The sequence below is a fragment of the Sturnira hondurensis genome, unplaced genomic scaffold, assembly GCF_014824575.4.
Source record: "Sturnira hondurensis isolate 20B ecotype Veracruz unplaced genomic scaffold, ASM1482457v3 Scaffold0022910, whole genome shotgun sequence".
NCBI classification, from domain to species: Eukaryota; Metazoa; Chordata; class Mammalia; order Chiroptera; family Phyllostomidae; genus Sturnira; species Sturnira hondurensis.
In genome coordinates this window covers 15,781,386-15,796,598 of record NW_028095541.1, presented here as the reverse complement: position 1 = coordinate 15,796,598, position 15,213 = coordinate 15,781,386, and the positions used below count along the sequence as shown (strand labels likewise).

The 15,213-nt window shown below is 40.0% G+C and overlaps 1 protein-coding gene across 17 annotated transcripts in view; it reads left to right on the top strand.

The window, feature by feature from the left end:
- Nucleotides 1-15,213, top strand: part of KIAA1217 (KIAA1217 ortholog) — a 299,231-nt gene that overhangs the window by 198,080 nt on the left and 85,938 nt on the right. For 16 of the 17 annotated variants that reach the window (XM_037037195.1, XM_037037194.1, XM_037037191.1 and 13 more), the window contains one exon: nt 1,273-1,366. In XM_037037195.1, coding sequence (XP_036893090.1) covers nt 1,273-1,366 — 94 coding nt within the window. Of the gene's footprint in view, nt 1-1,272; nt 1,367-10,979; nt 11,297-15,213 lie in introns of those variants that run through there. The other variant, XM_037037190.1, reaches the window with a different exon arrangement.

Here is a 15,213-nt window from a genome sequence, read left to right as displayed (position 1 = left end):
CAGTGTCTTCACAACACTACTGTAACTTTTCCCCAAAGCCACGTGGTGAGTTCCTTTTGTGAATCCTCATATTCTTACTTTCTGTGAACCACCCCCTTCATAGTAACCTACCTAGCCCTTCTCATAACAAGGACTGCACACTCTCCCCATAAGCTGACTCCTAATGAGCTGCTTGAAATCTGGAGCAATCATGCAAGCTAGGGCTAGTCATTGCTTCAAAGCAATTACTGATGGATATTTAAAGGAGGGAAGCAAGTCTAGTCCAAGAATTCTCAGAAACATAACCCAGTAATCCCAGAGATTTCAATCAGCCCTCAAAACGTGTGGCTGCACCTGGAGGAAAGGAATGCGTCTTCCTGCACACGGTTCTCTGAGCTCACCGCTCTGGCATTAGAAGGAATCACCGTACAGACGAGGCTGAAAGTGCCTCGGGTGGCCCTTCTGCTGTTGAAATCTGAATATGGAGGAAAAAGGACTTCGTAGACATTCATATGCTCTTAAATAATTTTAAGGTAGGAACTGAAAAAGATGTGGGACTTCTGTTCTTTGCTGCAGTATGATTGATTTCCCAGCTCTAAATAAATGCTGGGTTCAGAAGGGGAGACAGAGAGGTAGAAGAATTTATCTGCTGCTATTTCTTCTAAATATGCTGCACACCCATGAAGTCAACTTGTATGTAGAAAAGTATTTTTAAAATCCCCTGTGGAAGGGAAAAAAACACATTGTAAAGACACTAGTTTTGATCTTTGGGATCCTTTTATTTTTTTTCCTGGACTGCAAATAGATGTTCTCTCTCTTGCTGAAACTGCTTGAAGTGAGAAAAGCATTTTTCATTTGTGTGCACTCATAAGATAAGCAGAAAACCAGGTGTTTGGGTAAAGTAAGCAATTAAATATTTAAATCTTAACCAAATCTTTCTGAACATATTGTAGATACCATTGAGCTTTATTGTTTCTTAAAGTGTCACCTTTCCTTGCTCACAGTCTTGAAAGAAAAGTCATGACACCTGATATCTATGGGTGGAAAACTACACAGAAAGAATTATGCTTTCCAGAAGAACCAAAAAACAAGGGGGGAGAAAAGTTGAGGTCATTTTTCTTATCCTTATTTATTTTTGTTTATTCTATGGTAAAAGAACTTTTATCTGGCTGCTTGTGGACACCAGCTGGATTGCCTGCTGCTGCTTTTACCTGATTCTTATGGGTGGACAAAGAAAATGGCCAAAGTTGGGCTCCTTTTGTCTGTCATAGTTATTGTTGTTTCTCATTCCAGGAACATTCAGGATAGATCGCTCCTCAAAGTATACAACAAGGATCCTGCACATGCGTTCAATCACATGCCCAAAACTGTGAATGGAGACATGAGGGTAAGTGTTCCTGTTCTATTTTTAATTTTATTTGGTAGGTCAAACGATCTCTTCTTCTATGTGCTCCTGATATAATCACATCCCACCACCAGGTTTTGGTTATTCTCCCCATTCATCTCATCTGATGACTTATTTGTTTCTTGGTAGAGAAAGACTTTTTTTGGTCAAATACAGCAAAGGAGTTGAAATTAGGCCTCACACATCCTCATTCACCTCTAAGCATAGAGTTTAGTTATGTCCTCATTCCAAGGAGATACAGAAAAATCTTTCCATAAAAGAGTTCTTGGTCCACATCACATTCACTTATTCAGAGGATCTCTTGCTATGTTTTTTCCTAAGTCGAACAAAACTAGCATACAAACAACAATGAAAAAAACATAAATAATTGCATGTAAAAGCTATTAATCTTCTTATATCAGCTATTCCAACTCCTAGCACTCTAATTAAATTATTCACCTTCTAATTCAGGACCATTTGCTGTTGTACTATATTAAATATTATCAAATCATATCTGAACCATGTTTTGGGCACAATAGTACAAAAATCTGCACGATTTGGGAGCTAAAATTCTCTTTCTTGATTTAGAACATCTCCGATTATCCAAACATTCAAAGCATACAGAGATGTATTGGAGAAAAAAGAGCAGAGAAACTGAAAAGGCAGAATTTAAAACCACATTAATGCAGGTCCACTAGAAAGGGATTATGTTTCTAACAATAGCACTGCATCCTTCTGCAGGAAAAATGGGAGGAAAAAAGAAATGTTAACCTCTCCAATCATACCTCCTCCGTGCCCCCACACTCAAATTTAGGAAATGCTGTGCTATTTTATATCATCTTACTTGAGGGTTAGTACTGGGCTGGATGCTGGAGTTTCACTAGAAAAAAGTAAGTGAATTGGTTTTATTGGCAAAGAAATGCAGGCACTGCCTGGCTTGGAGTTGGAGTAGAGAGCCCGAGGTGAAGCCACCTTCACTTCCCGGCACCATGTGTTAGCTTTCTATTGCTGCTGTAGGAATTAGCACACATTTAGGGCTTAAAATGACACAGATGTTATAGTTCCATAGGCCTGACATCCAGTATGGATGGACTGAAATCAAGAGGTCATCAGCAGGCTGTTGGCTTTCCTTTGTGGAAGCTGTGGGAAATATTTCCTTTTTTCCCCCCAGCTTTTAGGGGCTGTCCGCATTCTTCAGCTTGCAGCCCTCTTCCTCCTTCACCAAACCCAGCCAAATGGCCTCTCTCTGGCTTTGCTACCATCATCACATCTCCAACCCTTCCTCTTCCACTGTTAAGGACACCCACCTGGTACTTCTGGACACTCTTCCCATTTTAAAGTCAGCTGATTAGCAACCTTAATCCCCCTCTTCCATGTTGTCACGAGTTCCAGGGTTTAGGATGTAGACATCACTGTTCAGTTTACCACAGAGGGTATGTGAGTTTAGGACCCAGAGGCCAAGAGGTCCAACAGAAAGTGCTGGAAGGATTTCTTTGTAATTCTGGCCTGGAATATGAGTGCTGACATTGTGGGATCAGAGCCTACACTTCTGGAGGAAAAGGCCTCTGATGTACTCAACTTCTGCTTTCTTTTTATGTCGGAAATGATGTGTGATTTGAAGTGAAGGCTGTGTGGCCACTTCATACAATCTAGGATTTTGAGGTTTATTTATAGCCAGCCTCACTCAAAATGTAAACCAGTACCATGTGAAGACAGGCCAGGTCACGCCAATCAGGTAGCATATACTGAATATTACAGAACCCTTTGCCTTTGATTACTCCATTATTCTCTTTCTTGGTGATGTCCTTAGGAATCTGCGCTCCCTTGGACGTTTTTGTGCTTGATAAGTCTAGCCTTTGAACTGGAGTTTCATGGTGCTCAGAATCTGTTCCTGTTATGTAGAGCCCACACAGGGGTCCCACAATCGCCTCTGAAAATCTTGTTTATGGCTGGGGAAGACACACCTGTTTTAACTCTTAAGCAGATGTGGTACCTACATAAGGGGCCAGTGGTGACCAGGGAGAGAATCAAATATTAACCATATGAACAAAGCCTATTAGAATTCAGAACTTTTGGTGTGGGTTTCAGTGAAGTTGTGTTTTTACTTTTAGACGAGACCCTAGCAGTCACTTTCTGAGCTGCTCACAGCCTACTTTATACAGCAATTTTTTTATGGGAGAAAATCAATGGATGTCCCCAGATGAGGAAACAACAAATTTTCAGCATCCAACCCACTGAAAGGCTTTTTGGTTTCGCTGAAGACGGCTTAGCAATGAGAGCTAGAGCACAGTTTAAAAACCAACTAGATGTGATTGTGTCTGCAGTTTGTAACTTGGCCTCATTACAGATTCCCAAAATTGAAAGATACTGAATTCCTTCAGCCTCACCTTTTGGCTCTAGTGATTGAAATTCTCTCTCCTTCCTGATGAACATAACTGCCTTTCTATTAAAGGAAAGGAAGCTTTGTTGGGTGCTGTCTGGAGTGCAGCTGCATAGCCCCATTGCTTGTGGTGAAGAACAGAAATAGAGAACAGAGCAAGGATGAATTATTGTAGACTAAACTGAGCTGCATGGTAGGTTGAAGGGACTCCATCCTCCCGTATGTTTGCAATGTGTTCGTGGCCGTGGAGGAATGTGGCCACTGCTCACATGCGTCGGTTACGCAGCCCTGTGTCTCATGTCATTGACCTTCCCTCGCCAGCCTCTAGAGGCAGCTTGAGACAGACTTCCAGCTGCCCGTTCATTAGCATTCATTACAGTACATACACGTATCGTGAAAAACATTGGTGGCACCATGCAGAGACGCAACAAGAGCAATGCTAGAAGTCTGTAGTGGCCTCTGAAGCTTTCCTTACACAATGCATTGAATGTCTTGCCTATGAAAGAAAAGGTGTTAGGACTCTGGATCTAATACAGTCAGCTCTCTAGAGCAGAGCTGTGATGGTAGCGGTGTTACCTAAGAATCAAGTTAGGCTAAAGTTTTAGCTCTGAGGGTGTGAGCACCCACAGAATATATGCTTGGTGAGAAAAACAGGTCTAGTTTTTCTTTAACATCTAACTGAGCATTTTTGAGGTTAGTCTATTTAACGAGACTTGTGGCTCTCTGCTGGAACTGAGCATACCGGTGTCCTTGTTTTTTCCGTCACCTGGCTTCTGTTTTTTTACATTAGACAGTAGCTTTGATCATTCAATTCCCATGGTACTGTACTCACAATGTGAAACAGGCCCTTTTGCAAAAAATTATGTGTGTGCTCACAGGTTTGTAGTTCACAAATGTATTTTACAACTCACAGATGAGCCATTCCATTTCTTGGCTCTCAAAAGGTACCACTAGTGACTTCTTGTTCTCCAAACCCAGTGGCTTTTCACAGTTTTCAGGCTTTTTCACCTTCTCACGCACCTTGAGATTACTTCCCAACATTCTCTATTCCCATGATTTACTTCCTTCTGTCTTGCATCTCTTTAATTGTTACTCGTATGTATGGTTTTCAGATTTGCATTTAGAACACAGTCCCCAGAATTGGCCCTGTATCTTATATTACTCATAATACCCTATTCAGCCACTGCCTCCCAGACCTCTTCTGTTTGAGTTCCGCATTTGACACCGATGGACAGTCTCCCTAGAAACTTTGGCTTCCACCACACTGCCCTTTCTACATCCCTGCCTACATTGCAACACACCTCAGCATCTTTCATTCACTAACTTTTCTTCTTCCTCTTGCCCTCTATCATCTTCAATGTGTTCAGGCAGATTTCTTCACTAGTTTGTGTATATGTGTGATTTTAATTTGCTTATCTTTATCTGCTCCTTTTCACTTGTGATTTGTATCCTTTACTGGTTCAGCCCCTATGTCCATGTGGATGATCCCTGACACTACATCCCTAGTCTGCCTTTTCTTAAGAGTTCAAGATGCCGGTGTTCAACTTCCAGCTGGTTGTCTCCGCACGGGCGGTCTTCCAATATTTCCAGTGTATCATGTGGAAGGAAAAAATCCTAATCTGCTTTCTTCCAAGCCATCTTCCTCCCATTTTTCTGTTTTGTGAGTGTTGGTGTGTGCGCACAGGTGTGTGTGTGTGTTGAGGTGTGGGGAACGAGATGAAAAAGTTGAGTTATCTATGAGCCTTCAGTTGCCCAGCGCCTGTGTCTCAGCGCACCCTGCCAGTCACCAGGGCCCCCCTGCTGTGCAGGGCCTCTCACACTGACCCTCTGGCTGTGCCTGCACTGCCACTCTTACAGCAGCGGACTCTTTTGAGCATTTACTAATCACTTTTCTGGGTAATTTTATTTAATTTTCAAGACAACATTTTGAGGCAGGTATCGGTATGAACCCTTGTATTTTTAACTCAGGAAACAGTTGCTTAGGCATGTTAAGAAAGGTTCCCAGGGCCAAACAGCTAGAGCATGGCAGGGCTGAGATTTGAACCCTGGCAGCTGGGCTCCAGATTCCAAGCTGCTAGTAGCACTGCTGCACTGCTATGCTTAACAGTGTTCATTACTTTTCTAGTCAGTTATGCAACAGCTTTTAACCATTCTCCCTAGTTCTTTGTACTCCAGTCTAACAACTGCTTCCCAAGTCATCCTCCTAAGCCCAACTTCTGGTTCTGCAGAGACCAGCACCTGCAGTCAATATCATCCGCACCTGCAAAACCCAGCAAAGCTGCCTCACAGTTCTTACTCCAAGGGTATAATGTCCTCCCCCACCTCACATATCTGCCTTTCTAATCCCACCCATCTACTGTACTACAGGACAATTGCCCAATTACATCAACAAGTTGCTAGCGTCGATGAAGGGTAGAACACTACTGTGTTCCTTGTTCTCTTTCGTATTGTGAGAGCCAAATTCCATGTGCATATCAGGTTTGAATCCTGATGGAACAAACCAACTGTAAAAGACATGTTTGAAAGTATTTGGGAAATTTGAACATGTGTTGGGAATCAGATGATGTTAAGGGTTCACTGTTAATTTTGTTCAGTATAATGATGGCTTAGTGGCTGTGTTTTTAAAAATGAGGCACAGTGAAGTCTTTACAGGTCAAATGGCACGATTAATGGGATTTGCCTTAAAATACTCCAGCAAGCAAACCAAAAGAATGAAAATATTGAAACAAAATTGGTAAAAGCTAAATGATGGTAGTCTGTTAGATTATTGGTCAAAGCTATCAATTTATTGGTCAAAATTGGTCAAAGCTAAATGATGATAGTCTGTTATGTTATTTTCTCTACTTTTTAATGAAAATTTCCATGATGCCCTGGCTGTTGTGGCTCAGTGGATTGAGTGCTGGCCTTGGGACCAAAGGGTTGCTGGTTCAATTCCCTGTCGAGGCACATACTTGGGCTACAGGTCCCCAGTACGGGCTGTGTGAGAGGCAATGTTTCTCTCCCTCTCTTTCTCCCTCCTTCTGCCTCTCTCTTAAAGTAAATAAATAAAATCTTGTTTTAAAAAGAAAATTTCCATAATAAAATGTAAAAAAGTAAACGTGCTTTTAGAAGGCAAATCAAAGAATGCAGTTTCCCTAATGCTCTGTCCAAAATAATCTTTCTGTTGGGGGGGCATTTTTTATATTCCCTTGGTGTTATAATCATTCAGATGCATATTCATCTCACTTCTAAGACTGCAAGTTCTCCAAAGGCACAAACGTTCTCCTGTTCGTCTGTGTACTCCTCCCAAAGCCAGTTGCCATGTCTTACACATGGTGAGTGTAAACACTTGTTAAACACGGCACGTTGAGTGCTGTAATGATAGTGCTACAAATGTTGTATTATTCATTTTCTGTCATTAATGAGAACCCACTGTAAAAATATCTCCCTGTTCTCATCACCAGAAATAGTTGTGCTTCTCCTGGTTTATTTTTGTCATATGGACACTCTGAATCTTGTAAGTGATCATTTTCCCTCTTTGTATTGCTACTCTAAAGCTTAGAATTAAATCTGAGGCCCACCCACAGCCAGCACACAGGCATTCTGCAGCGTGTATTTTGTGTGTTGGCTTTGTTCCTGGCTTCTCTTTTTAATTTTCCTCCCCATGTTCTTTTTGTCATATGTTCCACTTTGACTTTTTTGTTGTTGTTGGCAAAATTGTAATCATTTATATGAACTCTACTAAATTTTTGTGGAATCAGTCAAGATACAAGTAATATTCCATACCATTGTTTTTCTGGGTTTAAGATAATAGACTTTTTTGTGTCTCTGTGGTAGGCAATGTGTTAAATGCTTTACATATTATTTAAATTGGGCAACAACTGCATAAGTGGGTATTCTGACTCCATTTTACAGATGCTACAGCTGAGGCAATGACATCTCTTCCAGGCCCCCACAACTGGTAAATGTCAGATGTCGGATTAGACCCCCCGTTCTTTCTGACTCTTTTGGATTCAGATACTTCCATATAAGTTTTGCAAATTTTGATGTGATGCTCCTCCTAAGATTTTAAAACACATAAAATATCCTTTAAAAATATTTGTTTCACTTCATAATTCTATCATGGCATCTTTTTATATTTGACTTTGTTTCATTCTGTTCTCTTCTGACAAGGTGAAAGATATCCCACCAAAAAAAAGAGGTGGGAGAGAAAATCAAAGAAAAAGAAAAGAAGCAGGTACTCACTTTACAGCATAATGTAGCTTTTTATATAGGATAGAATGGCTAGTGTTCTGGTTGAGAAGTATTTTGCACATGGGGATGGCAGGAGTGAATAAAATAATCCTATAGGAATGGAAGAAAAAAGAATCCCATAGAAACGGAAGTTTTAGAAAACACTCATTCATTCAAAGTCCTCCTTGACCCAACCCACCATTATGTGAGTAAAGGCACATTATGTCACGTAATGGCAGTAGTATTAACAACTCACATTCATAATATACTTACTATGGACCAGGTACCATGCTGAGCATTTTGAAAACTGAGCATTTTGCTCATTTGATTTTTAAAACAACCCCTATGTGAACTCTTATTATCCCCCTGTTTCAGATGTGGAAGTTGAGGACCAGGGAGGTTGGGGAACTTGCTTTTGTCAGAGTGAGGCTGGATTCAGAGCTAGGCAGGTCAACTCCAGAACTGGCCTTCTTAATCATGCCAGTGATCACTACTGTCCTTCTCCACACCACTGTCTTCATCATCAGTGTCTGTGAGCTACCCATTTTTGAAGACCTAACTCAAAAAGCCACTGTCATCATCTAGCTTCCTCTTACTCCACTTTCCTCCCAGCCTCAGCCACCGCTGTTTCTTCTCTGACTTCCACAGAACTTCAGGTGTCCACCCACTGTCATAGCACACTCACCTTTTCCTGCCTGCCTTGTAGTTATTGATGTACACATCTTAAGTTCTTTTCTAAGCTCTACGCTTCCCAGGGGAAAGCTCCTGTGTTTCCCTTGGACCATGTACTGCCTTCAGAAAATTTTCACTAAATGTCTGAATGAAAAGGGAGCTCACTTCAGCACTTTTCCTATCACAAATTTCCGGTTAATGCCTTCTCTTACCAAGATCAGTGCAAAAATTTATAAATGGAAATGTCTGAGGTTTACAACATATTTGCTAGTTTACCCTAGAAGTAGTTCCTGACCAAAATGAGAAATAAGAATGGCTGTCTAGCCTGACAAAATTTCCTATCAATATAATTTTATAGCAGTGAGTAGCCCTAAAGTTCAAGATGAGAATAACAGATTTGTCTGATTAAATTAAGTGATTGTCAGAAGTGCACACGTTTCTGCATTTTATTTCCAGGAGTTAAGTTCCCCTATAGTAGAGAGGAAACAAATCTCCAAATAGCAAATTAAAAAGGACAGACCTTGTTTCACTGTATTTATAACTCAGTAGGGCAAATCTTGCTTCTAGATTGAATTGGCAGGGCACTCAGTATTTTAAATACCTCCAAACTTATAAAGTAGGAGTGGTTATTTTGGAGTGGCTAATCTGGCTCCTTTATTGTAAAGTGTCACTGCTTCACTCACCCAACCACCATGCGTTGTTGAACCACCTCACCGGTTCAGGCTTTTGTGAAAGATTCTGAAGATATGCAGTTGACCCTTGAACAGCATGGTTTTGAACTGTGTGGATCCACTTAAATGCAGAATTTTTTCCTTTATAGTGCAATACTAATAATGTATCTTTTCTTCTCGTTGACTTTTTAAAAGTTTTTAATTGAATTTATTGGGGTGGTATTGGTTAATAAAATTATATAGGTTTCAAGTGTATAATTATATAATACATCATCTGTGTATTGCGTGTGTTTACCATCCAAAGTCAAAACTCTTTCCAGCACCATATATCTGACCTTCTTTACCTTTTGCTACCTTCCCCACACCCTCCTTTCCTTTTGTCTGTCTTGTTCATTCATTTGTTGGTTTCAGTTTTATGTCCCACCTATGAGTAAAATCACATGGCTCTTGACATTTTTCATCTGACTTATTTCACTTAGCATGATACTCTCAAGATCCATTCATGTTGTCACAAATGGCAGTGTTTCACCTTTTCTTTTGGCTGAGTAGCATTCCATTGTACAAAGGAGCCAAAAGCATTCAATGGAGAAAAGAAAGCCTCTTCAATAAGTGGTGCTGGAAAAATGCAAAGGAATTAAACTAGTTCCTTAGTTTATGGTGCTATTTGTCACCGCATACAAAAATTAACTCAAAATGGATCAAAGACCTAAATATAAGATTTGAAACAATGAACTACATAGAAGAAAACATAGGTACTAAACTTGTGGGCCTTCGTCTCAGAGAGCATTTTTTTGAATTTGACCTTAAAGGCAAGGGCAGTGAAAGCAAAAATAAATGAATAAGACAATATCAAACTTGTATCTTTCTTAATAACATTTTGTTCTATACCTGTATTGTAAGAATATAGTATATGATACCTATAACATACATAATATGTGTTAATCAACATTTATACTATCAGTAAGGCTTCTAGTCAGCAGCAGAGTATTAGTAGTGAAGTTTGGGGGGAGCCAGAAGTTAAATGCAGATTTTTGACTGTGCAGAGTCAGAGCCATTAACTCCTGCTTTGTTCAAGAGTCAACTGTAGTAGTCACCAAGTACAGTAACTGGCCTCCCAAATCTTACAGTCCAATAGAAGATTAGAAAGTCAATAATCAATAATGATGCAGACATCCATACTATTCACCTCTATAATAGTTCCAGGCTATGTGAAATCCTTGCTCTCGTTTTGTTATAGGCTTGATTTAACACTGCAGAACTCATTTATGCACGGTGGGTGTGATTATGTTCCTTTTATGCTGTCTTTCTGACAGAGAAAAAGATGTTTCTATTAGAATGGTGAGGCATTACTCTTACTGAAGTAACTACCCAGGCAAACACGTTTAGATACGGTGGTGATCCAGGACGAGGTAGATATTTCTCCCTTGCTGCTTCTAGTTATACTTGATTTTTAAGAAGCAAGAAGGGGTAGTATATGCACATCTGATAGGCAGATTCCAAGGGATACGAATCTCATCTTTCCTGCTGTGTGGCTGCTTGCTTTTCCTTGCACTTATTTTTCCTTTTTGTCATTGAGAGGTTATGACAACATGAGCCATATTGTATTTATAAACATCACGTGTTTCCTTGATATGGCTTGCAGTTTCTGCCAGACAGAACACATGGAAGAAACATTTCTCGTTAGCTCAGCATTGGTTTTAGTTATGCCGGTTTCCGGGATAGGAAAAATGCCTTCCTACTCAGATTTAACTTTCACAGAGTAGAAACAAAACCTCTGAACGTCCGTGAAATAGTTTTAACAAGGGTGGATACTGCTCCTTTAAACCACATATTTTGACTAAAAGCTTCCTTCTGGAAAAAAAAACCACCCCTCAAGCCTTGCATTCAGTCACCATAAAGACAAACAGAGCTGGAGGCTTTGGAGAAATGGGTGGTTTCGAGGTCTCTGAAAGTCTAGGAAGTTTCTTCTAGAAGAGAAATGTTCGTGGAAGATGTAAGGTAAGACCTGTGCCTTTCTAACAAATATAATTTTCCAATTTTTTTTGTCATGCTATGGCACATTTACTTGAATTGAGTGAGGCTTCCCGTATTCAAGTTGATTCAATGAGGAATTAAAATTTTAGGTTTTTATATCAATTGTTTAGAAGCACACTTCTTTGTTATTGGCATTAGTCTTTTTTAAAAATCCATTTGAATTTCATTGGGCTGTCTTCAGTCTATAAATCTTATGATCTATTTTCTGTTTAAATTTATAATGTAGAAAAGGATTTAAATTGTCAACACTATTTGTTAGTACAGATCTCATTGATAGCAGCATTTTGTGACAATTTTCAGTGTTTTCACAAAGATGCTCACTTGTATTTAGTTTCAGAGGCAAACGCAGAAAATGTGAAGGTGTGGTATAGAGGTGGTGGGGGTTGGTGTGTGTCCTTTAACATTTAAAGGGAGAATTTCTTCCTCTTTTCTTGTGAAAAACACTTTAAATTCTAAAAGAAAAATAGACTGCTTGTTATTTAGGCTATCAATTTAAGCCTTAAGATAACATTAAAAGACTTCTGCAGTTTTACATAACAGATATATCTTTTTTATCAGGTTCAATGATTGCCTGAAAAAAGTCTTTGGCAGAAATTGCATTTATTTGAGAATAACTATTCTGTCTTACTTTCGTACTAGTCCAGTCACAATATTTAGCATTTATTTCTTTTGAAAAAATTTAATAAGAACAATGTTGTACCAAATCAGTGTTTCCTTTTAAAGGTACATGTGTGCATGGATCTGCGTGCCCATAACTGTGGATTTCTTTATCTCAGTTTATAGATGAGTTAATATGCATGACAAGTTGTTTTTCAATGTGGTCTAAATAATACATATTCTTTCATTTAGTCATCATAATAACCCTTTGGCATAGGTACTGTCATACCCCATCTTAAGACTGGGAAACCAAGGCTGAGAAAGATTATTTACAAGATCACACACTAGTAAGTAGCAAAGTTGTCATTCACTGTCTCTACAATCATCATTTCAAGATCCTACAATCTACAGCCTTACCAGGAGCTAAGAGCTCTAAGTCTGGAGTCAGATAGAGATAAATCATCTTGAAAGCAATAATTATCAATAAATAAGTAATGCTTATTTGTCTTCATGACAAATTACTTTGTACAATTTTGGATTTTTTAGATTTGTAGCATCCAAAACCTAGGATCAGACTGGTTGTTATGCAGGGATCTGATTACAACTTACTTGCATTGAAATGAAAACAGTGGACATCAGATAGTGTGGGGACCGCAAAAAGCTCTGTGGATAAAGGACTCTTTCTTCCTGAGCGCCTTCCTTACTTCATGTGCTATAACACTCATGAAATCTTGTCATGGGACAGGGCAGGGCTTGATTTGCAAGTAAGAAAGTGCCTTTGCGTGGAGACCGCCTACATGTGCCTTCCTGCTGTCCTTTCAGGCTTGTAAAAGGCAGGCAGGAAGACTGTTAAAAGAACATTGGAGGTGGAGGGTTCTGGAGTTAGGACAGCTTGCGGAGCCATCTCAGAAGCAGGGGCTGTTGCTATCCTCACCCTCTCCTGAAGACTGAGACATCCACTTAGCTGCAAAAATCTCCTGGTGATTTGTGATGCAAAGTAATGACTGCCAACACCATCCAGAGGGGATGAGGCTGCTGGTCACAGCACTGCACTTGGGCTTCAGAATCAAAGCAACTTGCTTACAACCCCATTTCTGCGTAAGATCTGGGGCGGGCTAAACAACCAACACGATTGAAAGGTGACTGGAACAGGACCTTCCTCCTCCTTCGGCAGCTACTGGGGTGAACTCTCCGAAGAGCTCCGTGCCTTGCTAGAAAGTTCAGGAAAAGTTTATGCCACGCCCTCCGCTTTTTGATATCCAAGCCACATCCCCTTTCTTGGCTTTCACAAATCTAAATGTCAGCAGAAACTGCCTTTGACTGGGATCACATGTCCTGGTATTTTCGGGTTGTACCCGTTGCCACCTACCTGAGTTTTCTCCCTAGGGTTTTGTGGTCGTCTCCTCCGTGAGCCCCCCTCAGGGCAGCTTGAACTATAGGAGTTTGTGTCCAACTCTGTCAGCACAGGCTCCCTCAGGCCCAGGATCCTGCCCTGCAGAGGGCTTCCAGATAACCATTCTTTTCCGCACACTGCTTCTAAAGTTCCTCAGGTGAGCATGTGTCACTTTTATGTACATTTGGCTGAAAACACACGTTCATATTTTGAAGAGGAAAAATGAGTTTTTAAGATACATGTTGCCTCGTGGTAAGCCCTGCCTTTCCCTTGGGGTTGATGGTCCCTTTGCTTGCGCGTGAATTGCGTGAGTGACTCCATCTGCTCCGGAGGGTCTGGAGCTGGCTACTGTAGATTTGTGACTAGGAAACGTGCCTGACCAGTGTCATTGATGTTCTCTCAAGAAACAGGCCTGGCTTATTTGGAATCAGGTGGCAAGGTCTTATGCATCATCTCTTATAACCCTTCCCTCTGTCAGTAGCGACTCAAGAGGCCTCCCATGATTGGTGTGACTTCGTTAAGACTACAAAATGAACAAATGCCAAAAACAGGACTGGGACCCAGGCCCACTGGCCCTTCACACCAGCCCTTTGTCCATTTTCAAAGCTTCCCTGTTTTTCTTCTCACCCTCTCCAGGTTTGTTTCTTGATGGATTTAGGCAAGCATTGTGCATGTGAGTTCTCAGCCATTCACTGTTGGAGTTGAGTGTAGCCAGGGTTCACGCACCTTCAAATGGCAGCACAACATTGTTGTGTGGCCAGAACTCGCTAATTAGACATGCATGGGTCTGGACCAAAAATAAATGGATTGGGTTTTGGTTTTTTATATTTTATTTTTTGTTTACAAAATTTTTTTGTTGTTGACACTATTACAGATGTCCCCCATTTGAACTAACCAGATTTATATTATTCAATATTTTATTAAAGGAGAATAAGCCATCAAGTCAACTGAAACACAGCAGCTGCTTCAAATTATGAGATACTTTGAGTAAAACAATATTGGCTTAAAAGGGTTATATAGTGTGATTTTCAAAAGTCAGCCTCTGTGCTAAGGCAAATGGGTCCTATCATAACTCTTTTTGAAACTTTAATGTTTTTCTATTCAAAGTACATTCAAAATTGTTTTTCACTTGCAGTCAGTGTTTTTAATTGGCACATTGAGAAACAGGTTTTTAAATTTTTAATAATTAGATAATGTTTTAATGAGTATTGGAAAGATAAGTACTACCAAGAACTTGAAAGTTAATGAATATTTTTGCTTTATCACAACTAAGTAAAAAAGTCCATTTAAAAATGACTTAAAGAAAAGCATAACAGTACATTTAGTATGGCAGAAACGGTGACAATATCATGTTATTGAGTGAAGTATAGAAACCAAGGCTTATGACAAAACCCAAGTAGGGTGTTCAGGGAGGGGACAGAGAAAAACGTTAAAGATCTTACAGTTGAAGAAATGAACCATTTTTAGATGTTAGCATCAAATCGAATTCTTGTTTAAGAATTCTCAAGACCTTTGGCATCTTGTTATTTGGCACAAAAGAGACACTGTTTGCTCAACCACTTTCTGTGCAAATTTGTTTACATACGGCCTCTCCTGATGGAAGGTGTGAATACCCAGCATGTCATTTAAGCCAGGGGATAGTTCTTATTGTTCAGGAAGCACTAACACACTCCATATTTCTGAAATACACGAAATTGTTTCAATCAGTTGATTGACACAAGTAGCTGATTTCTTTCTTTTTATTTTCTTCTTTTTCTGTGAAATCAAAGGTCATGCTTGCCCTTGTTCTGATATAACTCTTTGAACCTATCTCTTTTCATTTGCTCTTGACATAGTAGGAAGAGCTGCCAGAGGAAAACCCAAACAACAGTAAGAAATCGTAACAGTGTCA